The sequence below is a fragment of the Gambusia affinis genome, linkage group LG04 (genome assembly GCF_019740435.1).
Source record: "Gambusia affinis linkage group LG04, SWU_Gaff_1.0, whole genome shotgun sequence".
In the NCBI taxonomy this organism is placed as follows: domain Eukaryota; kingdom Metazoa; phylum Chordata; class Actinopteri; order Cyprinodontiformes; family Poeciliidae; genus Gambusia; species Gambusia affinis.
Window position 1 is genome coordinate 4,961,420 of NC_057871.1, and position 27,791 is coordinate 4,989,210.

The 27,791-nt window shown below is 37.8% G+C and overlaps 1 protein-coding gene across 2 annotated transcripts; it reads right to left on the reverse strand.

The window, feature by feature from the left end:
• Positions 1–449: 449 nt before the first annotated feature.
• LOC122829136 lies at positions 450–27,476 on the reverse strand. Of its 2 annotated transcripts, none has more exons than XM_044113452.1 (26): positions 27,342–27,476; positions 16,199–17,828; positions 11,710–11,771; positions 11,457–11,486; positions 10,060–10,226; positions 9,777–9,875; positions 8,730–8,908; positions 8,365–8,580; positions 8,177–8,275; positions 7,557–7,591; positions 7,430–7,479; positions 7,249–7,280; positions 6,571–6,693; positions 5,867–5,998; positions 5,732–5,773; positions 5,503–5,640; positions 5,244–5,408; positions 4,787–5,164; positions 3,617–4,039; positions 3,373–3,540; positions 2,424–2,628; positions 1,991–2,287; positions 1,709–1,756; positions 1,539–1,619; positions 1,332–1,453; positions 450–706 (listed from the first exon to the last, which is right to left on the reverse strand). In XM_044113452.1, the coding sequence occupies exons 1-26, from the start codon at positions 27,389–27,391 to the stop codon at positions 665–667; spliced, it is 5,013 nt and encodes a 1,670-aa protein (XP_043969387.1). In that variant the 5' UTR covers positions 27,392–27,476; the 3' UTR covers positions 450–664. The 2 variants fall into 2 exon arrangements, with proteins under 2 accessions (XP_043969387.1, XP_043969386.1); XM_044113451.1 differs by having other exon boundaries at positions 1,709–1,759; positions 27,342–27,475.
• Positions 27,477–27,791: the final 315 nt, after the last annotated feature.

Consider the following 27,791-nt stretch of genomic DNA (forward strand, 5'->3'; position numbering starts at 1 on the left):
ATTTGGTAAATTACTTAGTTATAAAATTTGAAAGTTGTGCTGAATTACAAAACCAAGAATTACAATAAAACATACATAATTTAATAAGCAACTTAAATTAAGAACTACATGAAAAAATTGAAGCATTTAAACCTTTTAAAGATTTTAGGAATTTCTGACTAATAATGTAATGAGAATTTTCCAATTTTGCAGCAAAATTATTCTTTAAAAACAACTTAGAATTCAGAATGAAATCTGCTAAACATCTAATGAAGCAGTTAGAGCTGGTTTTGACTTCTTACATTTTTTACTATGATTCTACATTCTGCAAAGGCTAAGCACTCATCCTCAATAAATTAAATATAACCTGTATGTTTGAACCGAGCCTCAGTGCTTTGCAGCCCTGTTAGGTTTTCGATCACAAATAATAAATAAATAATCTAACAATTTGAAATAACTGAAGCTGTAGGCAGTTTAGTAAAAAACATTTATTTGTGTGCAGTTTCATCTGGAAGGAGGAATCTGTACATTTTCCTTCCCGTTCTTCACTCTTCATAAAAGAACAGCCAATTCATTTCCAGGGAGAAATAATCTGGAACTACTCCATGACAGAATGTAACTCTGGACCCTAAACGTGAAATGAAATCACACGAGGAGACAAACGATGAAATGAAACAGCAGATTTTCAGTTTGTCTTCACCGACGATTCTGGACTCAGCAGGAATTTCTGAAAAAGAGCAAAGAAGTCGAATAAGAGATGAAGATGCCAGTTTCTATTTGAAACTGTTTCCGATTCAGAATCATAAAGAAATTCTGCATTTTAAACATTTGAGAGAAAAGTATTGACCTTTTCAATCTGAACAGCAGTTTGGTCTGAAAGCTAAATTTGCCTTTTATTTTGAAACTATGGAGTTATTTCACCGTTTATGTATCATCTGGACGACTATAGATCCCCTCCATTTTAAAATCAAGTGTGGAATAAACAATCCTAGATTAAATCGAGATTCTTTAAAGCAAAATATGTGAACTTTGGTGCCTGCATTTAGTTTTTTAGATTTTCTATTAATACTTTTATTGCTTTCGCTGGTCTTCAATGTTAAGTTATTTTTTCTTATTTCAAGTATACTTATATATTTACACTAGAAGCTAAACCAAAAATACTTGGTGAGATTTTGGTTTTGCAGTGAAATAGGTGTTTGTTGTGGATTGTAATTCACAGATGATCGCCACAAAATGAGCCACCTGGACTCTGAAGATAATTGTGTTTCTATCCGATCACCTTCACTGAACAGGTATGAAACTGAACACACACACACACACACACACACACACACACACAGGTTTCGGCTCACCTGGAGGTTCTCGTAATGCTTCAGTGTTTTGCAGTGGCTGATCTCTGCTGCTTTGGCTCCAGTGAAGAACCGACTGCACACCTTACAGAAGAATCCCGTCTTTGGGACCAAATACTCCATACCTGTTCAGAACCAAAACCCACCTTGTAATTTCCCCACATGTCTGATCAAAAACACATCACTGGTTTATTTTGGAAGGTTTCGTACCAACTGCTGCGCTCGGGTCATACGGAGGCAGCGGCTTCTTCACGCTCTCCTCTCTGGTGTCTTTGGCTTTTTTTGTCTTTTCTGTGAGAAATAAAATATTTTAACATCTGGAACAAAAAGTGGTGGTGAAAAAAAAAACTGCAGCTGAAGCAAACGTTGAGTATTTTCACCTTTCTGCAGGACATCTGGCAGCTCTTCTGCAGCCGAAGTCTCTGGTTCTGCTGAAGAGAAAAAATAAACAAACAACCATAATGATGTCAGTCATTTTCAGAAAATCTGCTGTGCAAAACGAGAAGAGAGCCACTGATTTAAACTGAAGAGGAAACCAAGAAACATGAAGGGATGTAATAAAAAATATTTTTTTCTTATCATTTATCCAGACAAAAATAAAATATAAAGGAATTTCTTTTAGAGATCATAGAGCCATAAAAGTTTGCAAAAATAATACTAACCTGGAGCTTCATTCATGTTCTCCTCATCCTGGCTCTGCTGTGGTTCGTTTGACTCCTCGTTGTTCTTCTCGTTCTTCTCATTTTTCTCCTCGTTCTTCTCATTTTTCTCCTCGTTCTTCTCATTTTTCTCCTCGTTCTTCTCCTCGTCGTGGTCAGTTGGGCTGCTCTTCCTCCTCCTGCTCTCTTCTTCAGGCTCTGCAGCCGCCGCTGTGCTGCTGCAGGTGGACGGACTTGGAACTGCAGGAGCCGAGGAGGTGGAAATGGGCTCAACGTCGAGGCTTGAAGAGAGCGCGGCGTCTGAGGAGAAACACCAGAGGTCAGGAAACCAAGCTAGAGCTGAAAATAACAATTATTTTAGTTACTGATTCATCTGTCAGTTAGACAGAATGAGTCAAACACCAGCAGAATTTAAAGATGGTTTCTTTAGTTGTACCTGGATCGGGTTTCATGCCGTCATCTGATGCCTCTGGTTGGTCCGCTGTCTCACTTGGACCTGTGTGAACGTGTGAATCTTCTGGAGGGGCGTCTCCATCACTCGGGTCCTGACCAGAAGCCAAACTGCTTACAGCCTCGGCTGTTGGACTTTCCACATGTTCTGGTTCTTTCTCCTGGGTCGCTGTGGCCTCCACAGAAATCTCCTGGAGGAAGGAGAATCGTTCTATTATTTGGGCTGGAATGAAAGATTACTTTAGTTATCAATTAATCTACAGATAATTCTGATGATTATTGATTAACTGGATAAGAATAGTGGCACATTTTGCATATTTATATTTTAGCTTTTTTTAATGCAATAGAAAGGCATTTCGAATATGCAAATAAACAATTCAATTCCTTTTTAAAATATTAAAATAAACACTTTATTGCCCAAAACAACAGCATTCATTCAGTGTATGCTTAACTATTTGTAGCAAAGGAAACTTCTTCAGTTTTGGGTAGAAGATATTTAAGGTCTTGCTTTCTCAAATGTAGATATTTTTAAATACTGCTCTGTGTTTTTCTTTCAATAAAATTTGAGTCTGTCCCGTTAGCGATAAATTGATTAGTAAATTAATTGATAATTTTTATTTTTTGTGGGCTCTAGAGTCCCTTATATGACAGAAGGCTGACAGGAAAGAGGGAAGGAGAGGGAGGAAGACATGCGGTAAATGTCGACCGGTCCGGGAATCGAACCCGCGACGGCCGTGTCGAGGACTCATGGACGACAATAACACAAAGTGTAAACCTAAAAAAGTGTGGGTGAAAGTTTAACCTTATTAAATTTTGAGTTATTTTACTGTTTTATGTAACAGTACAATATTTTTACTTAAGTTATTAAAAACAAAATCATCACCTTCTAAACAAGCAAATGAATCAAAGTTTTAAACAGAAACGTTCAGCTCTACCATGTGTTCCTCCTCCTGTTCGGTTTGGGGCGCCACTCCGCCCTCCGCTGACGTTTCCATGGAAACCGCAGCATCAGGAAGTTCTGTCACGTCTCCCAGCTCATCGACGGTCACAAAGTCGCTCAGGTTGAAGGGGAACTCGTCGTCCTCCGGTTCCTCCGGTTCCTCCTGACAGGAAACAGAAAAGAGTTTTCCAGATGAACTCGGATCTTTCTGATCCAGGATGTGACCTTTGACCTCTCACCTTTCGTCTTTCAGCTTCTCTGTAGTGTTCGTCCCTCTGCCTGTAACTCCCCGGCCTGTAGGACGACCTTGACCCAAATGACCTCTCGTCATAACCTCTTCTCCTCTCCCTCTTCCTTCTCTCCCACTCCTTCTTTTCCCACTCCCTTCTTTCTCTCCTCTCCATCTCCTTCTCTCTCTCCCTCCTCTCTCTTTCCTTCCTCTCCTTCTCTTTCTTCACCTCCCTCTCTTTTCTCTCTCTGTCCAGTTTTTTCGCCTCCTCGTCTTTTTCTTCTGTGGTGTCTGTCGCGTCCTCTCCTCTTTTCTCCTGATCTTCCTGCTCCTGTTTCGTTTGCCCCTGGTCTTCACTGGGGGGCGCCGCCATCTTGTTAGCCGTTCTTGTTCTGCACTCCTCCAGTAGAGCGTTAACCATAGCTTGAGTCATCTGAAACCAAAAAGAGACGTTAAACTGGGGCTGCAAAGTTATCAATTAATGAGTTAATATGTAGTTTATAGAACTTATCGATTAGTGATTAATTCTTTAAAAAAAACTGTTTTCTCTTGTATCAAGACGGAAGATCGTCTTTCCTCAACATGAAGGAGTAAATTTTTATAATATTCTGAATTTTAAAAAAGCACATCATTAAATACTGAGCGAATAAACAAAAAGTTGAGGTTTTCTCACATTATTAAGACTTATTTATAAAATATAACAAAACAGAAACTTCTTAGGTTGCTGAATGGACACATAGAAAATTAAAATAGATATGCAGAAGTACTGTCTGCTTTTCCTCTTGAAGAAACGCCTAAACTTCGCTCTATGAAGTGCATTAACTCACAACAACCCTCAAAATCAACCAAACTAAGTTTTTCCCTCCGTTTTTCTGTCATATCTCCATCATCGCCTCTGCAGCACATTAATTATCTTTTGTTTAGAAGTTGACGCTCTTTGTCATCCCCCAACGGACTCATTCTGCATTCTCTATTTCTGTATCAACTGGCTCCACATAACGATGAGCAGCACCACCCTCTGCTGGATGGTGGCCAAATTACAACACCTGTTAATCAATTGGAACAAGTTTTAATCTAATAAACCATTAATTGAAATTGATTGTAAGTTGATGAATTGTTAGCATCCTGATTTTAAACCTTATCCGTCAGTAGAGCAGCTGCAGCTTCAGGTTGTTTTTACCTTGGGCAGCTCAGGCATGACCATCTCTGGGGAAACTGATCCAGCATCGGAGCTGGGAGCTTGTGTCTCTTCAACATTCTCCACTTCTGATTCACCGGCGTCTTCCTGAACTTCTGTGTTTTCAGCATCACCAACATCTTCATCAGGTTTAGCGTCCGATGCAGGCGAAGACACAGAAACTCCCAGCTCCTCATCCTCCTCCTCCACACAATCATCTTTACTCTCCCTTTCCGTCAGATTTTCTTCCTCCGTTTTCTCTTCTGTTTTTGTGTTTTCATCTTCATCTTTCTCTGGCGGATCTTCACAATGATCTGGTTGTGATTCTGCTTCTTGTTCAGAAGGTTCTGCTGCCGCTTGGGCGTCTTCTGTAGGCTTATCCTACAGCACACACACACAGGAAACCCCATCAAACAGGCATTTCTCCATTTTTTCATCCAGAAGGCTTCTAGCTACTGACCTCAGCTGTCTCACAGCATGCAGGGATGATTTTGGTCGGCGGCTGAGCTTTGGGGTCTGCTTTGCGGTAGAAGATCAGAGGATTGTTTTGGATGATGCAGGGAAACATCAGGAAGCGTTTGTACACAGACAAGGCCATGGCTGTGGTGGCCATCTCGCAAATGATCTAATCAGAGCGACAAAACAAGACATTTTGTCACATTTTCAAAGAAAATTAATGAAGCCTTGAGTTTAAGAAATAAGTAATCTCGACTTCTAACCATGCTGTTGACCACAAGAAACTTGATGACCGTCCCAAAGCGGCGCATCAGTTTCAGGACCTCGGTGGAGCTACCGGGCGAGTCTGGAACGTTTTTGATCACCACCAAACTGTTCCACCCAACCGGAGCAGAACCGTCCTGTGAAACAGAGAGCAGATGGAACATAAATGAACAAGCCAGGCAGTTTCTAATGGTAAAATAAAAAGAGTTACAGCCGTAGATTACTCACCAATGGATCCAGTGATCCTGTGAAGAGATTATAAAGAGCCACCTGTGGAGGAGAGGATTCGATGAGTTTTGATTCACTGCTAAACTCAAAAATGAAATGAAAACAAAATCTAACAGAAAAGAACGGATTCCCTACCGGAGTGCTGAGTCCGATCTGCTTTTTGACCAGTGTCATTTTCACCTCTGTGTCCTTAAACATGGCAGGCTTGAAGCTGTGGACCTTCACGAGCTCCTCGGCAACTTCAAGGTCACGAAACGACACAAGAGCCTGACAGGAAAACACAGGATGGTTAACATCATCTTAACATGGCCTGAGAAAGAAACCTGAAACCTCTGCACCAGTGTTGGGCGCCACAAACTAAAAAACTAGCTGCTTTAAACCAAAAACAATAATTCTAAATAGTTCAGCTAACAAGCTACATAGCTTTAGCAGAATATCACTTTACTGGAAGCTAATGCTAAATCTCTAAACTCAACCATGTTTACACCCACATAGCATATCCCCCTCCACAGGATCAAATTTGTTTCTTGCACCTCTAGATGTCGGGTTTTGCTAACTGAATAATGAACAAAACTGATTTTGCTAATTAGAAATAAATGTTACTTTTGTGTCAGATTGAAGAATCAGACAAACAGCTTTTCATCTTCTATGGAAACTGAAATCATTTGGAAACTGAAAAAATGACGAAAGCATCCAGCTACACGAGATGTTAGAATCAAATCAGAATTATTTTAAAGAGGTTTCCTGCTGTCGATCAGGAAATCTTTCAGCATGTAAAAGAAATAAAAAAATAAAAATGTCACAATTAAGGACAGAACTTCTGTTTTTAAAATGCTCACCTTCCCGACGTGTTTTGCCAGGATGATGTCAGACGGCGCTCCAACGGACTGCACAAGCTCAGCGATGTCGCCGTCTGACCAGCCGCTGTCAGGAAGTCCTGAGACCAACACGTTCCACTTCTGCTGCGGAAGATGGAGGCCAAGGTCAGAAGATGTCTGCTGTGTTTTAGCTTTGTCTCTTTTCTAGGGCTAAAGATCAATTTAGTAATTCTATCTATTATTCTCATTAATAATCAGATTTAAAAACTGGCACATTCTGCAGATATTTTATTTTATACATGCATTTAAAAAAAAAAGCAAATAAATTCAATTTCTTTTTTTAAATAAGAAAAAATGACAGCATTCCTCTAGTGAACGCTTGAACAGGTGAAACGTAACTGAGCTTCTCTGAAATAACAAGGCCAGTTTTTGTTTCATCACGTGGCCTTTTTTAGAGTCCAAATATTCAAATTAACAATTAATTGATTATAAAATTAGTTGATAATTATTTCAGTAATCGATTTGTTACGATTAATCATTTCAGGACTACATTTAACCCAACTCATATGTGAACAGGCCACAGCTAAAAAAGGCTGGATTACAGTGTAGATAAGAGCCATCAGAATATTAGTCTACAGGTTTTAAAGAAATTATAATGAAAAATTAGGACAGATGACAATCAATACTTGATAATGGTACCTGATCAGACGTCTTCTGGTCAGTTTCACTGCCTGGCGAAAGGAGTCAGAAAAGCAGGAGGTGAGAAAAAATGGCAAACTGCACTAGTGAAAATAGTTGCAAATGAAAAAATTACTAAATTATTGCAGTAAAAATTAGCAAACATTTTTCTGACAGTCTCAGTTTTTCCAACATTTTCTACCTGAGGTGTTCCCCGCTGACTCTTTCTCTTTGTTTTCTGCTTCAGTTTTGCTGTGATGAGAGAAAAACAGTTCAGTTGAATGTCGACTGTTCAGTTTGAAAAGTTAAAAACTAAAACCATCACCAACCTGTTGCCTTCGGAAAGCTCAGCATCTTCAGGTTTCTGTCAGAAGGAAAACAAAAAGGGATAAAAATAAATAAATCAGATTATTCCAATTTGAAATTACAAACAGTTTTAAGACATTTTTACTGGGTTAGCAAAAGCTTCATGGACAGGTCAAAAATTACTGAACTTATAATTTATATTTTCTACTTATTTAAACCAGAAACCTGCTTTTAAAATGCACACAAACAGACACAACCAAATAAAAATCAATCAGAGGTAACTTGTGTTAAGTTTCCTCTGCAAAACAAAACATCAGGCTACTTTTCTTTAGACTAAAAACAATACGCCACTAAACAGGAGGAAGTAAAACACTGACATTAAGTATTAGCATTTATTAGTCTCCCATTAATATACCTTTATCAATATATCACTTGAAAATGGTGCCAATACAACAATATAATTGTTTATCGCAATAATCACTGGTATGAATTGTTAATGTGACATCATAACTGAAATCTAAGGCGTTAAAACAAAAGTTTTCTCAGATGGTGAAGGATCCGCAGGAGAGGATCTGACGTCCAAAACGAGGCTAACATAATTTCTCCTGCTGTGATTGCAGCAGCTGAGCTTTGCTCCTTGTACCTTGGCGACTAGAGCGGTGATCGGCTGTTCTCTGATGCAGAGTTCTGATGCAGACGCCAGAGCCTGAGCGTCCTCCGTCTTCATCATGCACACAGACGCCTGCAGCAGATCAGAGTGTCAATCGTGACGAGTCAGCTGCAGAAAGTATGATGCATTTGCTGCTTTGTTTCACCAACACGTAAGCTGACCTTTTGCCCTTGGCCCTTCTCACTTTCCTCCTCAGAGCAAGGCAGGAGAATCACGTTGTTGATCTTCCCAAAAGAGCTGACCAAGTCAGTCACTTCCTGTTCGGTTGCATCAATTGGAATGCCAGTCAGATAAACGAGGCGGTCGGCAAGCGGCGTGCCCTGAGAGGCTGGACCCGCCACCTTCTTCTTCTTCTTCACTGGTAGATTTTTAACAGCCTGGAAACAAAGAAATCTCCCTTTAAACATCACCAGCTAACCAGATTACAGTCATTTTAAACAGTTCATTTAAAATAAATGATTTATTTCCCTTACAACCAAGAATGATTTTAGTGTTTCTTTTGCACAGATAAAACAGACAAACTTGCCACCTTGGTTGTTTTCGTTGCAGGTTTTTGTGTCGGCTTGATGGTTTTAGTGGAGGGTTTGGTGGCCGCATGTTTGGATCCGTGACCCGCTGCAGAGGAGGACGGGTTTCTGCTTCTGTCGCCAGAGATTTTGGTTAAAGCGTCATGAGGATGCTTCACACCATGGTGGGAGAAATCTCCTGTAAAAAACAAACAAACAAAAACATCAATGATGAGAAGTTAAACTACTAAACTACTGATTCAATCCAACCTGCTGGTTTCCTGATTGAAAAACATTTTTTATTTGGATCAAATTGTGCACAAACTTGGGTTAAATGGATGTGACAGAAGTTGGTTTTAAGGTTGTTTTATTTTTATATTTTTTTAATAGATTGTTGATATAATGTAAAACATATGCAGTAATTTGAATTTATATCAACTGATTTCCATCTGAATGTATGATGTTTTCAATTAAGTACAATTTAAATTTGCAGAAAGTTTAAAATTAGCTCTGGAAACAATGAAGAGCCCAATGCACTGAACCCCATTGAAAACCTCACAGTTATTCCACCAAATATTCACTTCTGAGTTAAAACATCAATATTGTTGTTTCTAAATTATTGAATTATTAGAGATCTGAAAGCACTGCATCTTTTTTCTTACTTTAACCATTTCTCATTTCCTGCAAATAAATTTTTGCTTGGAATTTCAGAGACATGTTGTCAATAGAATAAAAGGACAATGTTCATTTTACTCAAACATATAACTAAAAAAAGCAAAATAAGATAAACTGATCATTTTAAGTGGTCTTTTAATTTTTCCCAGAGTTCTCTACAATACTGGTCCTCCAACCTCAACTGGATGCAAAAACGTCCTTCAATGAAATTCAAGTGCATAACCTCAAATTTTTATCTTCACACTGATAGGTAATCAAAATATGCTGAAGTCAAAAATGCATAATAAGCAGTTCTACAATGATATAAAATGAGATGTGTTATTCTGAAGAACAGTAAGCAGTTCTACAACGAACAGAGCAGAGCAGTTGCTTGAAGACAGTAAAATACAAACCTGATGATTCTCTGTGTCTCCTGTCAGGCCAGGGTTCTCGGTGGGAATAATGCGGGCCGTGTGAGCCAGAGTAGGGATATTTATTCCAATGACCGTGGTCTTAAAATGGCAGAAACAGGAAGCTGGGATTAGCACAACAATGCACACGAATTCACTGCGTCTTTCTCACCTCAATGAGGATTTTCTAGGTCAGTTTAGAACATTAAACAGCAAACATCAAAACGCTTCACATTTAAATCACAGAGAGGTTTTATTGATGTGTTAAACCTGAAATGAGGGCTACCTGTGTGGTAGTGGGGCCGTGGATGGCGGGGGGGAGAGTAAGGCCTCCCATGAGGCCGGTGCATGAAGGGCTCTCTGCGGTATTTGCCATGAGGGGAAGTTGGAGAGCGAGAGTGGGACCGAGGGGCAGAACCGAACGGGGAACGGCTGCCATATCGCCAGCTCCGGCTGGAAGAAAACACCAGAAACCTCACTGATAAAAGACCCAAAGCTTAAAAATGTCAAGGCCTCACCTACTGGAGTTAGATTCAGGCAGACTCAATACAAGATAAATTGTCTCAGCAATCGGAGAGATTATATAACCATTGTTTACATAAAAACTCAAGATGGAAACTCAGTCAAAACAAGAATATTCCCTAAATTCAACTAAGTTTTATGATATTCCACCTGATTGTGCACAGTGGAGTTGTTGATATTTGTGCACAGTGGAGTAACTGAGTAACTGCAGGAAGAACAACCAGCCTCTCTGTTTATGAAGGCATCTGAGCAACACAATAAAATCTGAGAAGGTTAAATTACAGCAAAGAATCTGCAAACTTAAAAGGTTTGCATTAGGACAAACACGAATAAAACCTTTATTTAAGTCAGTTTCCTTCTAATTATCCTGTCAAGAACTTTCATATCTAACATCCTAACTGAGGCCTAGATAAACTTTAAGACAAAGTTAATGTGTTCTTTGTAACTTCTCTTAGCAGTGAAGTCTGGACATTGTGGTGATTTCCTTGGTCCTTGGAGTCCAAATATTTAAAAAAGGTTTTTACATCAGGAATAGGTATTTTTATTGTGAAAAATTTCATATTGTGTTAAGAATTTAGATTTATTGCAAAAAAGTTTGAAAACAGAAAACACTGGCTGTATTATCAAGAGTTATTTTTACACTTTTCTCTACTATTGCATCCGTAAGAGGGTAAAAAAACATAACAAAAATGATTAAATGCAGTTACTGATAAGAATTATGCTTTTTATGCCCATTTTAAAGTGGAGATGCTGATAAGGGCGATATTTTAGGTTTGTGGGCCTTTGACGTCACAACTGAAAAGAGTTGCAAATACTTTCTCACTTTTAATCTTATAATAAATTCCTCAAAACATCAAGATAAAATCTTGCACCAATATTCCCCAAACCTATTTTATATGTTGTCTTATCTGCAATAACATTTGCTTTTCTTTTTAATCTGCATCTTTACTTTACTAGCCCGGCACAATATGCCATCGAATTGCTCATATAAGGTCGTATTATCATGATTTATGTTCTGTTGTGGATTATTTATTCCATCCTGATAAGTAAAACCATAGAAAGAGGCTGGCCTTCCTTTTTACCTTTATTCTACCTGTGTTGGTTTAGATAAGTGACAAAGTGACGCCAACGGGCTTCATGTGCTGTGGAAGTTCAACTAACCTTGGTAGATTTGGTTTCCAGTCAGGGTACCTTCAAACAAACACACACAGGATGAGTTACTCAGGAGGTTGTGGAATAAATTCAAACCAAGATGCAGATTGAGAATGAATAAAAAGCACTTAAGCTTTAAAGCTGCTTGAATAATGATCACAAATACTGTTAGAACTGATCTAATGCATGTTGCTACTGTGTGTTGATATTGAAGATGTGCTACAGTTACAAAGTGATCAGCAGCATGCTGAAATGTCCTCACTTGTTGCGCAGGTCTCTGCAGGCGGCTGTGTGATCAACAGTGTTAATATGGTCAACCCAGTCCTGGAGTTGAAAAAACAAGGCAGATAAGAAGATGGCCGTCACAGAAACAGAGGGGAAAAAAACAGCCAACAGAGTCACATGAACGAAGGTCGATGTTGCATCATCTTTACCGAACCTGACGTGTGTCCAGCACATCTCCGTCAGGTTCTAACAGGAGATCCCGTCCACAGACAGACAAACTTAACTTTGATCATGTCCATGTCCACTTATCTCTATTTTCTGCAACAATGTCTAACAGTCTGTTTTCCACCTCAGCTTAGGATGAGTGTGATTTGTCATTAAGGTGAAAAACAATTATTTGTGTGCAACATTTCAGGCCTGCAATCAACAGGAATCACAGAAAATCAATCAATTTGATTGACAACCAAATAACTCAGATTTCTGAACATTTAGTTTTTCCTCTGCTCTCACAGATGAAGGTCCGGTTGGCTGGTGAACATATACACTACTCACAAAAAGTTAGGAATGTTTGACTTCCGGATCAGATTTCAGATTCATAACCTTTACTCCTCAACTTAAGGAGGCCTTTTCCAAAGTCTAATCTTACTTTATTTATTATATTACATGCTGTTCCATTAAGTGATTGACCTTGAATTAACCACTGATTCTTCATGCTGTACACATTTGAAGTCATGAACTTTTGCCTCATTTCCACTGAGCGGTACAGAATGGCTCAGTTTGCTATTTGGTCTGTTTCCACTGTAAAAGCGGCCCATACAGTCAACAGAAGTAGGTTCATAAGAAAAAGGTACGATTAGGGTGGAGCTACTGGTGACACACAACACAGTCAATTGATTGGGGGACAGAAAAACGTCACATTTGCTGTTGAACTTGTATGATGCAAGGCTCAATGAGAGTAAAGTCGGGAAGAGTTTGATTGGGGACCGAAGTTGCAAAATTTGTTAAATTTTCAGCTGGTGCAGTTTGTTTTCACACTGCACTGCATCAAATGAACCAAACCGTTAAAACCCTGTTCCTCCCCTCACCTGTGGTGGCGCTGTACCAAGAACTACTGAAGGAAACAATATGAAAACCTCTGAAGAAGACAAAAGAGCAACTTTCTTCACAAAATGTGAACTAAAATAGAGTAGCATCAGATATAAACGGTTGTAGGATTTCATGGCAAAAGAGAAGTAATTTCTACCGGATGCGTTAGCCTCGCGTGTTTGTTTACCCAACATTCCCAGAGATATAGTGTGTTTTCTGCAGAGTTTGCTTTTGTGGTCCACATTATTGTGAAAAATTGGACCATCTCCAATTTTAATAGCAGTTGCACATTTACACGTCCCCAAACAAACTGGACTTTCTAGGCACTTCACAACAGCATTCGCTTTTGTAAAGCGCTACAAATATAATTTGATTGATTCAAGACAAAAGAACTAGAGTTTCGTTAAAGTGGACTAAACGTCAATGGTGTAAATGGACCTTAACTTGCGATGGAAACATTCTCCTTAATATACCAAACCATAAAATAGTGTACAGAACCACACCAACCCGTACCGCTCAGTGGAAACGAGGCAAAAAACGTCAATCAATCAATCAATTAATCAATAATACTGGGTCTTCAAACATGATGTTCTGAGAGCAAAGTTGCTGCTGAGGATTGTAACTAACAATCAGCTGCTACATTTCAACTAAGAGGCACTTGAGTGTTGAAACAGTTCATTAATGACTGCTTACATCAGCATGATATACGCTGGATAAGACAGTTGGGGTCTTAGTGCTGCTCTTTGTTGAAGTAGATTCAAACAGGAATCGTTAATGATGATGAAGCTTTGAGTCAAAAGCTTCAGCAAAAAATAAGTCAACTCGTCAAGACGAGTCACTGTCAAAAAGTGATTTATGCTCAAAAACACGAGTTAGAGACATTTATAACTTTTGAGATGAAGAAACTACAATTACACTAAATTTCTAAATGAATCCTTTGCTTTCATGATGTAACATCACTCCAGCATGAACTACTTATTGTTCTCTGAAACCTTCCCCGAAATCTTTCTGCGAGTAGTGTATCTTACAAAACTATTCTCTTCTCATATTGGCAACAATTAAGCCAACATTGTAAGCCATCTATTCTTTGGTCAATGTTTATAAGATACATTATATATAAATGTAGAGGGTATAAATCACTAACCAAACCAAAATGCTTTAGTTACATATGAAAAGCTATAGTTAGTTTTGGAGCTGGGTTTGTGTTGGGTATTCATGAGCAGTCGTTTTATCTGCTGTAGACAGCAGCCACAGGGATTTCCTGCTGGGTAATCAGGACAGCCATTTTATTAATCTAAAATGACCAAAGATGAGCTTTAATAGCAGTTTGAAGGAATCTATTTAAGATTTTTTTCAAACTAAATAGCATTTTTTTCCATTTATTAACTAGAACCTGACTTTTATTACCATTACCTGGCTAAAAATATTAGCCTATTCCCACAGGAAAGATAAGTGCCTTTCACTACAGTATTTGAAGTTTTTTTGTTTTCCCCTCCAGGGGGTCTATTTGTGGGCTCTAGTGTCCCTTTTATGACAGTGGGCTGACAGGAAAGGGGGGAAGACATGCGGCAAATGTCAGTCGGGTCCGGGAATCGAACCCACGACAACCGCGTTGAGGACTCAAGGCCTCCAAATATGGGTCGCGCTATCCCCTACGCCACCACAGCACGCCATATTTGAAGTTATTTTAGGAAAAAACAACAGAACTGCCATTCTGGAGACACAGTGCTGGTAACCAGGCGTCATTACAATATTAAGTAACTATTAGATAAAAATGCTCAAAAGGTGTGGTAGGTAAAAGCTGTAAAGTCTTGGTAAGACTAATTTTTGATGTTTAAAATGTACTATTGTTAGTAGCCTTATGACTCCCATGATTCTCTAAACTTATATTGCTCTCATTGCTGTCTACTGGAGGTAAGATACTGACTACTCATAATCATTCAACACAACCCAGCTATATATACACAAAACATTTTTTTAATGTTTTCGAATAATTCAGATAATTAATTTGGCTACTGACAATTCCTCTATACGTTCCCATTTAGTTTTTGTAAGACAGCAAAGCGATTCTCCAAAATTATGACATGCAGTAGATGAACAAATGTTTTTTCATGAATACCTTGTTCCGCCCTATTAAAAAGGAAAACCAAGCATCAACTATTTTGTAATTTCCTACACGTATTAGCATATTAAAGACACAAAGCCACATAAAACACACATGGCTTTACACAACACCTGTAAGCAGAATCTGAAAACATAATTTTGGAACATAAAAGTTCATCTTTTTCTTTTCTTAATCACTATCTGTCCTGGCCACTCTTACATGATGTGTTAAGAACTTCTTTACCAAAGAAAATGCGTATGTCTAAAATGCTGAACCCTTAAAATGCCAACAAGAACTGAAATCCCAGTTTATAAATAGTTACAGTGGAAAATTGCAGCACATCAGAACTGTCAAACACTGGAATAGGTTGAATTTTACTTTACCTTTTTAGTACAAATGAGGTCAACAAATATCCTTTCTACCACTAAAACAGTCATTAGTGTTTGCCTCAAGGGAGCTTAAGACTGCTACGTCGTGATATTTACCATACTGACCATGGGGAAGCCTGGTTTGCTTCATTTAAAAACAAAATTCAACTAAAGCAATCCTGGGGAAACGGAAAACATTTTACCATTCAAGGACCATTTATCTGCTTTGCTTTGCTGCTTTAGTTATTCTATTTATTGGCCTCAGAGTTAGAAAAGAGGTGAGCATTACAAAAAGAAAAGAAACTGCAAGAAGAGAAATAGAGGTTTAGTAGCTGAAACCATCCTGTCTTTCTGCAGATGTATTATAGCAGACTCATCAAAGTCTATTTTATTATTCAAGAATACGTCGTGCTATCTGCCAACATTTATTTTAAGGTCTAGTGAGAGAAAATGTATCACAAGACCAAGTTTCCGGTATGGCAAGGTAATAGAACGACTGCTTTCTTAGAGACATTTCACCTCCTCTCGTTCATATTGCTTCTTCAGTTCTGAACAAGGTAGGGAGTAACAGGCTTATAAATTGTAGAAAGAACAATCACACCATTATGGCTGTTGTGGTCATTTAATGGGCTGTAAAATTCACAAACTGGTCCGTTAAGGCCGTGCCAGTCAATTACCTTCCTTTATTCAGTTTTATGTCTGGGTCATTATGACTTAACGAGCCAAAAATGTTGCTAACGAGATGTTTCGGTCAATGTGAATGGCTGTTATTAATCATTCCCCAATCTATCTGCAAATTATTTATATACTTAAGGAAACTAAAGAAGAAAACTTAAGAAAAGCACATAAGGTATTGCAAAACGTCTTCATGAATTGACTGTCAAAAAATAAATAAATAAAAAAAATCAAACTGATTTCAGTGTTTTAAAGGAATATTCTGGACATTAGTATGACATGTTAGCACTCACCTTTTCCTGGTCACACTGAATGTGACACAGGGAGCAGGTATGGGGAAACACCTTTGGAAACACCGCTGTGAAATCGCTTATCATGGTAGGCGTAGGCAACTTCTTGCTACTGCCATGTCTTGAAGCAGATGAAGAAGAGGGAGAACGTCTTGACGAATCCTCACTCCTGGTTTCAGATGGCGGCCGCTGTTTAGATTCCACTTGTCGGTAGTCTCTGTCTAAATTACGCGATTTAGGCAATGGTGCAAATTCTCTCACTGGTGATCGGCTGTTCTTGCGCTTTTCGCAAGTAGTCTTGCGATAGTCCCTGTCTCCGTGTTTGATTGGCTCCTTGTGCTCTACGCGAACTTGACGTCTTTCAGTTTTCTCCACCTTTGACACTGATGAAGAAGCTGCAGTTGGAAGCATTTTAACAGTCCTTTCACTAGAAAGTTGCTCCCTTTTAAAAGTCTCTCGGGTGCCACTCTCTTCCGTCCCACGACTGGCATGTCCATAGTCAATGACCTTCCCGGCCGTCTGCGTAACAGTAAGAAGGCTGGGTACTTCCGCTGAGTGTGAAGAACCAGTAGGAGTCACATTGTGAGAATATGAAGAAGAGGAGGTAGCACTCACAGATTTTTGCTTGCCTGATTTTTTGAGTTGGATGTCACGGAGTATGAACGGTAAAGTATCTGGCGTTAACTGATCGTCCGGGTAATGACTCAGCACCTCCAAGTCGTCGTTTGAAAGTCCAAAGCTAGCCAAGATGCTTCCGGCACTCTCTGGCGTGTACAAACCCTGACCCTCCATTCTACCTCCATCACCAAGAGGTTGTCGAGTTTGAGGAGCTGGTGAGTCACTTATGGGGGGATTCCAGTTTAGTATTCTGGCTCCTGATTGGCTGCCTTGAGACTGCTGCTGTGTTGTTGCAAAAAGTTTGGTTGGAGCTTGATAGTTTGACCAGTCGACTCCTTGCTGGTGTCCAGACTGACTATCTGCTGGAAGCAACATTGGGTTGGAGCCATAACTTCCATGTTGACCAATCCCTGTACCTTGGTTCTGATGTTGGTTTGATTGATTCATTAGATCCATCTGCCGGTGATCCATATCCCTGGTGCCCCTGATGGAAAGGGCAGACTCTAGCTCATCGGGAAGTTGGTTGGGACGAGGAAACTGGAACCCCATTCCTTGCATGTTGGGGTGATTTGGATGCTGACTTGCAGATGGCGGATGATGAGGCGGCCTAGATGCATTTAGAAAAGGCTGGGAGCCCTGTTGTTGAGATTGCTGGTGATACATTGCAGCAGATCGACTTGGTTGAGTGATAGTAGAAATCTGTCTGTTTGTGGTTCCCTCTAGGCCAAACGTCGACACCTGCTGCCGAGTCAAAAGACTCAGGAGGGCCAAGTGAGGAGGTAATGTTGCTGTGAGATCACACCGGTGGCCCAAAACGATAGACGCTAGAATAGCAATCTGCCGGAGAGCGATCTGTGTTTGAGTCTGTATCTGAGCAAGTCGAAGAGCTGCAACCGCAGGTCCAAAAATGAAATGGGTCTCTCTGGTGGGGCAGCCGATGGAGGGGGTAGCACTGCGCTCCGAACACAGGGTTGGAGCAAGGAGTAAACCGTTACTGTCTTTGTGCACAGCGAGGCTGAGGTGGAAAGCAGAAATATACTATTATAATTATTCATATCAAGAGCAGCCATCATGCCAAGTCTTCTTTTTTCCCTCATTAAACCTATTTTAAATTAAAGCAGTGTCTCCAATAAAAAGAAATACGGTCATCCTACTTTCTTAAACTGATATCTGACCTTAATGACTGAAACACTGAGATCCGCCTATTAATGTCTGCACATTAATGAGCAAATCAATAACTTGCCTCAAATGTATAATTTTATTAATGATTCCAAATGCTTCTTATGCGTACATAATGAGACAACAGATAAAACAGAGCTTGTTCAAACTGTCTAAACACAACTTAGATAAAGTTACGAATAAACAATAGTGAATTCATAATTCAAACAGAAAATAAGGATTAGCAAATCAAAAAATGGATGCTACAAACAAATTTGATAATTTGGTATTAAAAGAACAAATTGTACTACATCCATAACACTAATCACCTAAAATAATACAGCAAGTAGCGTAAAAAACAGTTTTATATGTCAGCTTGCTTGGCCTTAACACATCTTGTAAGACATGCAGAGTCCACTGACAGAGATTTAAGACTGTGGTCAGACATGATAATGATAGCCAGCTTTTTTGTTTTACAGGCCTTATTTAATATGCGTCTCATGTAAACCTGGACCCTACATTGTCTAAATGTACTGTTGTCTCTAACTTATCAATATCAACTTCTAAATCCTAAATTACTGCATCTCCAGTCCTCAAGTCCCACCTTTCGGATGCATTTTCTGCTCCAACACACCTGAATCAAATTAATTTTTAACCACTGAGCCTTTGTGAAACTTACTGATGTAATGAAGGATTTATTTTGACTCTGGTGTCCTGGAGCAGGGATGTATCCAAAACGACTGAAGGCTGTAATTGCAGACCTTTTTTCTAGAAACTTACCAATGTGAGTATTTAGATGCTTCTTGGTTCTTTTCCACCACCAAAACTACTATCTGGTAATACACTGATGCATCACGGCATCTCTACTTATTCTTTGGTTACAATCCTCTGAGAAATGTTCCTCATGCTGCATGGTGTACCATGGTCAGTTCATCAGCCAAGTGTCATAAATCAATGTCTTGCATGCTTAGATGGATGTTTTCCTTGCTCCAATCAACTCAGTCAAATAATTGAGACATTTCAGGGCCTCTGAAGAACTTATTAACATACTGGGAATAAAAAGCAATCATTTGACCAAGCTTGCCTGGAGCAGGTATTATGTATTCAGGACCCCTGCTCTTGGCAGTGAATGAGAGACTAACCTATGTAAAATTTTATGTGCATCATTTTGATGTGCCATTATTTTTTGCTTTTGATATTATCAATATACCAAGACGGATACTGCTCTATGCAAGTACTTTAGAAACACTTTTAGTTAATAAACAGCAATAAAGACTGTGCTGTAAACATTTAAAATACCACAATCTAAAAATCTAAATACAGTAATTATAAAACTTAAAGGCTTATGAGCAAAGTGGATTTTTTTCCTTTATATTTCAGGTCAGTAAATAAATCTGTTCCTATTCAGCTGAATTGCATAATTCCTTCTGATGTCATAATACACCAAGTCAGATCAAATTCTAATTTCTAGTATCAAAATTCACAGGACTGGACTAAATTTGTTTGGTGCTTATGTGTTGTTAAAGTATCAGGTCATAAGTTGTGTATCAAAATACACATTATATCAGCTACAAGTCAGTGATGGTCAAATCTTGTTTTCTAACAGGAATCCCCTACATTTTAGGGAGCCGTACTGCAATAAATAAAGTAGTAACTGAGGATGAGGATAAAAATAGATAATTCAATGGTCATTATTTTGAGCTGCCAATCTTTTCAGTCTCTGCAGGCAGTAACTTTACTGTTCAGGATCTTAATGCTCTTACAGTGTGCCGTTTGCAACTGTGTGAAGCAAAAAAAAAAAAAGAATGTAAGACTGACTACTGACTAATTCTGTATCAGAATACAAATCCTGATTGGAGTGTCCCTATTTTCAAGAGGAACCACAATAGATGAACATGGAGCAACCTGCACAAATATGCAGAAAAAATTCACTTACTGGTACTTCAGCTGTTTTTCAGAGAATCAAGTTTTCAAGAAGAAAGGAATTGATGAGTAAACAGTTTAATTTATCTACTAGTTAACCAAAAAACACTACATTTGTATTATTGAACAGCAAATGAATCTTCCAGAATTGCTGCAGGGCAGTTGGATCCCCCTCATAGACAGCAGAAAAGAAAGGAAGTAGTGAATCAAGGAAGTCAATCATCTCGCTGGTAAGTTAATTGTCTAAAAGAAAAGAAAATGCAATGTGCACCATAAATAAACAGTAATTCAGAGCACACAGGTATTCAGAAAGAGGGGGGGAGGCTGCTTGAATTAGACAAAGTCCTGTAATACGCCTAACTAATTTATTATTAAAGCATTTGGCCATTGTTCTGTCTTTACCATTTCCTCAATATTTTAAATATCAGAGTCTTCTGTTTCTAAATGTCTGTAGAGTGTTACGTTTAGGAGCTCATCCGCATCGATGCATATTCTCATCCCAAAACAAACGTCACTGCATGGCGAAGTGACTCAAATGTCGCGAGAAGAGGTAATAGTTCAGCAGGGAGCGGTCAGTCATTATATGTGCTTTTCGAAGACTTAAAATACAGCCACTTTTTCAATTAAAGTTTATGCAATCTTCTTTAACAAATGGCATGATACGTAGCAACAATATGTCATTTACAAAAAGACTTAACAGTAGCGGACCAACCTGCGCAGCCCCACACATCCCACCAGCCATTTTGTGGGGCTCCCACAGCTAGCTGGCTAATATTAGCCACAACGTAGTTCGCTACGATACAATACTGCCATCAGTAGGTGCTCTAGATGTGAAATAAATACCTTCACCAATGTGTTGACCTCAATCGTTGTTACTACGGGAATCTCTTGACTGTTTTTGAGCTGTTAGCCATGACAACGAAATCTTCTGTGTTCCACCATAAACGCCCACTGAACTCGCTTCCGTCTGAGTTTTTCAGAATAAACGTCAACCAAATCTTTCTTTGATTTTATTTCTATATCACCCCTTTTCCTATAATCTGCTAATGAGTCCGGTATTCCACGGAGAATCTTTTAAAAATTCCTCTGGACTCAAAGTAAGATTACTATTAGGTCAACAATCTGTCTGGATAACAACACAGTTTGAGCAACAGGAGCAGGGATCACGTTTAACACGAATCAGAGACGAGGTTTCATCTTTACAAAGGCGGGTTTAAAGTCTAAACCACAGATTAACCCCCCGCCCCCACACACACACATTTAAAAATATCCAATCATTGTAATTTTGTTTCACACCATTCACCGCGTAAAACCTTTATGCACTAAATGTTTGGCACTATTTTTATATATATTGTGTGTGAGTGTCAGGAATTGATCAGGAATTTAAAGAGGAATTGTGGCGGGTTAACTTTCCTATTACCAAACTTAAATACATTTAGGCTATTTTAAAAACCCTCAAATGTGACTTAATCATGCAGATTAATTGAACACTAAATTCCCTTCTGCTCAAGCAGTTCAAAATAAACAAAAACAAAAATAAATGTGACAATAATGCTTATGACAAGGGTGTTTAATATTCTGAGTGAAACTGTAGGTTAAACCTAGAATATTTTCCTCTAAATACAGAGTGCAATACAATGTCACAGTGTTCAAGCACAGCAGACCATTTATAGCTTTAACAAAAGAGCTTTAAACCATTCATGTCAGCTGATTGTCTTTAACTGTGGCTCTGTAGTGCAGACTTGAAAAATCTGAGATTGGGAATTATATTATTATTTGTCTATTTGTTAAAACAAGAGTTTGCCTGTGGCATACTCATCTACTGTACCTCATGGTATTGGGCTATTCTGGCACATAAAACGTTCAACATCATAAACAATAAAACAAATTCTCACGAGCTCTAGATACCAAAATTATGATCATCGGCTTAAAATAGTTACCAGATTCTTCCAACATTAAAGGTCACATCGTCTAAACCTGTGTTAAAGTTGTCCAGCTGTGCCTTCATGATTTATTAAACATTTTACTGCTGGGATGTTTCTGAAGGGTTAAGGCAATGGGGTCAAGGTTGTTTTCTGTTGTTTTGTTACTGGGTTATTTTTAAGGAAGTGAACTGAGGAGAATGTTTTTTATAAGGTCAGGTAGTTTTGATCTTACTGGCATTTGACTCAGGAGATACATAAAACTACATTGACTGAGCAAGTCCAACCCAGTTATTCATATATGTTTGTTATTAAAACACTAGCAAGCCATTTTATGTCAAAAAGAGCTAAATTTGTATTTCAGATTGAACGTAGCATAGACTGTTGGTCAATAATATTCATAAAATATATTTTAAAGGCTAACCAAAGAGTCAAAGATGGTGTTTTCATTTGTGTCCTTACCACAGCATGGGATGAATCAAAGTAAGAATAAAGTTTAAGATATTGCTAGTAAAAGTGGTTCTAAAAGTACAAATTCAGTGAGTTCTGCACTTTATCATTATTTACTAAAGATGATATATAATCAAATAATTTTAGAACCTGCACATAAATGAGAAGAAATTTATTTTTATCATCACTATAAGCTGTGGTATAAATTAATCTAAAATATTGAGACCTTCACTAAAAGAAGTAGTGGTTTCTATCAAAAAGGAAGAAACCTGACAAAATAAATAAATAAATATTTCTAAAGTTTATACAACTGAAACTGTGTTTCTAAAAGAGTTTCATGAAACTCCACCAAGACAATTATACAAACCCAATTTCTGTCACCAATCAGTGACTATTCAGGTATTTTATTCTCATCTGACAAATGGAGAATTGTATTTACAACATAATGTAACATCTGCCATTACTGCCTCATCAAACAAATGAAAACAAAAATAGAATCAACTAATTATGTTAAGTTAAATGGTTCTGAAAATAGTACATATGTCAAATATAATTTAAAAGAAAACGTTCCCTCCAAGTTTAACACCCTGAAACTGTTTCTTTAAAAACTCCTGCTCTTTCTGAAACTCCACCTTCAGGAAGACATCATAACATTTCTCCTCTATTAACCCTTGAAGATTAAAATTAAGTTTTTTCCACCGTTGCTCTGAGAAGTAGTTAATATTTATGAGTTCAGCTGATGTGCAGTTCCACCAGGTGTTTGCTAATTGCTTCTGGCTAGTCTGAAGGAGCTCAGTGGGGGAGTTGTGAGGGTTTCCTGCTCTGTGAGGCAGAAGCTAGGAAACTCAGAGGAGGAGCTGCGGAGCTAGGTCCACCCAGGCATTTTGCACAGCTAAATGGTTGCCATAGAGATTAAAGTATTTCTCAAACATTCATAAAGGAATCAATGCAAAACTCCAGGTAAGTTTTTGATGATGGAATAACATTATTACTTGATGTAAAGCTCAAAAAAGTCAATTTTGCATATTACTGCCTCTTTAAGGTGAAAAAATAAATAAAAAAAATGGTGTGACTTTTTCCAAGAGCAAAATCTGATGACCAACTTTCTGTTATCTTTCTCTACAAGCATTTTATTCTGCTTCTATAAGAGCAGTTTGATTTTTACCACTGATAAATTCACACAGTAAAACACACAGTGAATACGACACGTGGAGTTTTGAGAGTTTGGCTGCGTTTTGTGACCTTCACAGAAATCCTTCTGGTAAACACTCTGATCATTTCTGCATAAGTTCAGGCTCCTACTATGATTTGTGTCTTATGACACCTAAGATTCCCCCAGCAGGACACCCCTCGTCATAAAGCTGTCTGGGATTTGTGGCGGTTGCATCAAGGGGAATGCTCTCTAGAGGACGTGATTTACCACCGCCATTCCTCTGGAGTCGATGAATATTTGACTTGAGACATTATCCAGCAGTCATCGAGGGCTGTGGTAATGCCACACGGCTTGATGATGCCAAAAAGGCCATCTTGAAAAAGTGGAAAACTGCACGTGTTTATTAATGCTACAAGCACATTGGAGAGCATGCTGGACTATCATGCTGTCATAGCAGGACTGTCACTGTTACTTATTTGTTTATTAAAATATTTAAAATATTTTAGATAATATGCACTAGCACGGCATGCTAGAATTTAGCCATTAACTGTCTTGTAAAATCAGCAAACATATCTGATAAAATGCAGTAGAAAACTTTTCACACCATAATTAATTTATAATAGATCTGTTTGCTCTGGTAGAGAACCTAGAAATTACACTCAAGGAAAAATGCAACTAATTCAACACATTTTTTAACTTAAGTACAAGCAAAAAGTAGCCGTTCAAGAAATAACTAAACAGTATAAAGGCGACTCGAGTTCTGAGTAACTGACCAGAATATTTGATTGAATATTTTTAAAGGACGTAATGAAACAAACAACAAATATAAACTAAATTCAGGTTTTTTAAAACTAAAATGAAAATAGTTAATGCAAATAAACAACAATTAAGACAGAATAAACACTTTTGCAAAATATTTTTAATATTTTGTAAACTAATACAGTAAGTAATGCGTGTGCATGTTAGAAAGTATTCAGTGTTTCCTGCATCGTTTTTACCTTCAGATCTCAGCAGATGGAAACTAACGGCAGAGCATCAAAGCTGGTGTAAAAACAAGAGGTCTCACTCCAATCTAATCTGTAGCTGAGTGTCTGTATCTGGTGCATTTTTGATTGAAACATGTTTGCTCTTCATTCAGTGAAGTCACAGATACAGGTACTCAAACATCTGCAGTTTGTTTTTACTCAAATAAGAATATCTGTATTTGTAGTAATAATGCAAACGTAAAAGTTAAAATTAAGAAATAGTAAAGAAGCAAATTTTTTCACAAAAAAATTACTCAGTTAAATGGTGCTGAGAAAAAGTAACTAGTGATTAATCAGAACATAACTGAAATTAAAATAAATGATTGAGAATTCAGGATTTCTGATGAGTTGATTTTGTGTAAATTTGTTTCTAAATTTTGCAACGTAATCAGACTCCCATGTCTACACAGACTGTGCAAGAGCTATTTGTATAAAAACATTAGAAAATTATAATACCTAGAACATTTTGATGGCAACACATTTTGGATTTGGGCTTTCACTTTTCTCCTGATGGATGGCTTCTAACATCAAGTGATGAAATTTAGCAATATTTATTGAGTTCCCAGATGAGGCCAAAATTATTTAAATTAATGAAAAACTCTAAAATTCATTTTATTCAACAGAAAATGGAGTCTGTCAAAAGAGTAGTAAAAAGAACATGAGCTATACTGCTCTCTATAATCAATGGAAAACAAATTACTGGCTGGGCCACTCCAGAAAATCCAAAATTTGGTAATATTAAGTACAGACAAAAAATAAGAAAATCACACACCAAAATGCACATTGCACCTTCAGCAATAGAAATGATGGCAGGGTTGAAGCAGGTCTGCAGAGCGGATCGTGTCGTGACCCGGAGCCAGAGAAGGGCGATAGATCATACAGAGCGCTTCCCACATGTCTGCCTATAATTAGTTGTGCTTCATGCACATGTATTTTTTAAAACGGTCATATAATCGAGTCATCCTGGTGTCAAATAAAACCACATCTACATGCACAGCTAAACAAAATCAGCATCTGTACACTGTAAAACATTTGAAGGTGGTTTAATTTTAAAATGGAAGTCCACCTGCTGCATTCAAAATGAAATTTAAGTCAACAAGAAAATTGTTTTGGTTTTAACTCAGAAGTTAAAGTTCATGAAGTTGATTTAACAACAAGAGACAAGTTGTCTAAACATTGTTTTTTAAATTAATTAAGCTTGAATTGAGTTTTAACTTAATGCTGCAAATTAAAGCAAATAATTATTTCATAATATGCAAGAAAAAAACAGCCCTTTCCCTGTTAAAGAGCCACATTTCTCTGTTATTTCTCTCACAATATCAAGTTAAAATAACTAGTTTACTCTAGATTAATTTAAATTTGTTTCAAATTGCATGAAAAATTTATGATTTGATAAAGAATTTTATTAAATGTCATCATGAATTCTGATAAAGAAAAAAAACAACATTTAGCATGAGTGGCAGCGGCATTTAACATTTAGCACCTAACTTCATCATTAAAACAAACATTTTCCTCAATAAAACACCAGAGTCAGATCAAAGTAACACACATCCATCTCAGGATGCAAAACATGCCGCTAAGCATTCTGGGAAATGATTCCCACTCCTGTCGTTTTCTTCTTACACGTTTTATAAGTGCAAACCTAAAAACTCTAATTTATTCAACTCTTTGAGGTTTGACAAAATTAATTACTACTGTAAGTCTATCTTTCACCAACTCACACATTTAGGTTCAAAATCAAAAAGTCACTAAATTCACTTGACTTAAAGAGAAGAAGACAGTAGACACAACTAAATGCAGCTCAAATGTTTTACAGTGTAGAAGTCCAAAACTCTACAGACATTTGATTTCATCTTTGACAGTAAAAATAATAATCACATTGTGTGTTTTGTATGCACACTTAGTCTCTATCCATAATATTTAAATGCTGCCTTGCAAACAGATGACCTTTGCTCTCTCAAAGGTCATCAAAGTTGATCCCCTGTGTTTACCAGCGGCAGAAATCTTCTGTCACCATGCTGAGATTAAGGAGCGGCATTAAAGGTAACAGCTTCCTCGTGACAAATGCTTTAAACCTCTGTTGACAGTCACTGTTGACTTGGTTTGTGTTGTGGTGACAGAAACTTATGAACAACTAAACTGAATGCAATTAACTTAATGAAAAATGTTGAACTGCAGCCAAACAGTTAAATGATGTGCAGGAGAAACAAGCTGCCATGTCGCAATAGATCAATAAATCAATTAACCACATTATAAGTTAAAATGACTTCAATAGTTGTTTGTTTTTCCTGTTTTCTCTCTCTGTTTCTACTAAAAACTGGACGATAAAAGTTTCAGTGTGGCAGTTTTGTTTACAGAGACTTCTCCATCAATTTCATTCGTTGCTTTAGTTATTTTGTTTATTTATTTTGGATATTTAAGCTGTCTTCCAGTTCTAATTTCTTCTAATGTTCACTAGAAATTAAAACATATTGATCTTTCACCAGATGTGATTGCATTATTTAGTCTTGAAGAAAAAAAAATATAATTCAAAAATACTTTATTGATCCCAAAGGCAAATCAAATGTTAATATTGATTCAAATTCTTCAAAGATGCCAGTAAGCTACTCATTCTGGGTAGATTCAAGACAGATAAGAAACATAGCATTTAATGTCTGGGTCTAATGATCTTTTTATGCTTAAGTTGGTCATTATTGGGTATTTAACTTCAGGTAGAGAAAAAGTTTTTTTCCTTTCTGGTTTTTGCCATGTCTGACCACAATCTCAACCACAGTCTTTGTCTGTTTATCTAATAACAAAACTTAGAATATTTTTGAAAGAAAAAATGCTTGGTGTCAAAGACGTGGGGATAATTTTAATGACGCATTCTTTCTAAAATGTATTGCTCCATTACTCACCGATGAGTCGCTTTTTGAAGAGACAGCTTCTTTTTCTGCATCTTCTGCATGTCCAAACGACTCTGGAAACTTCAATCATAATCCTTTAAATGTGCACTGGTTCTGTTTTACAGCACAGAAAGCCGAGTGCAGATAGAAAAAAGTACCAAAAAATTAAAACAAAGCTTTTGGAAACCTGCTTTCATCACATTTAAGGTCAAAGAAAACACCTCGCCCAGGATGTTAGCTGAGTGTGTTGCTCCTCTGTGGACAGCAAGTCCAATGTGAAATGATGTGACCTCACTGGTTCTGTTTCCTCCCTCCCCTCTCTGGCATTTCACATATTCTCACTTTTACCCTTTCTGATTTTATGACAGCACTTTTCACGACCCCCCAAAGTGAGAGAAATGCACACCGAAGAGAATGTTTCACCCCACGTGGAACTGAGATTTAGCCAACACATGTTGCATA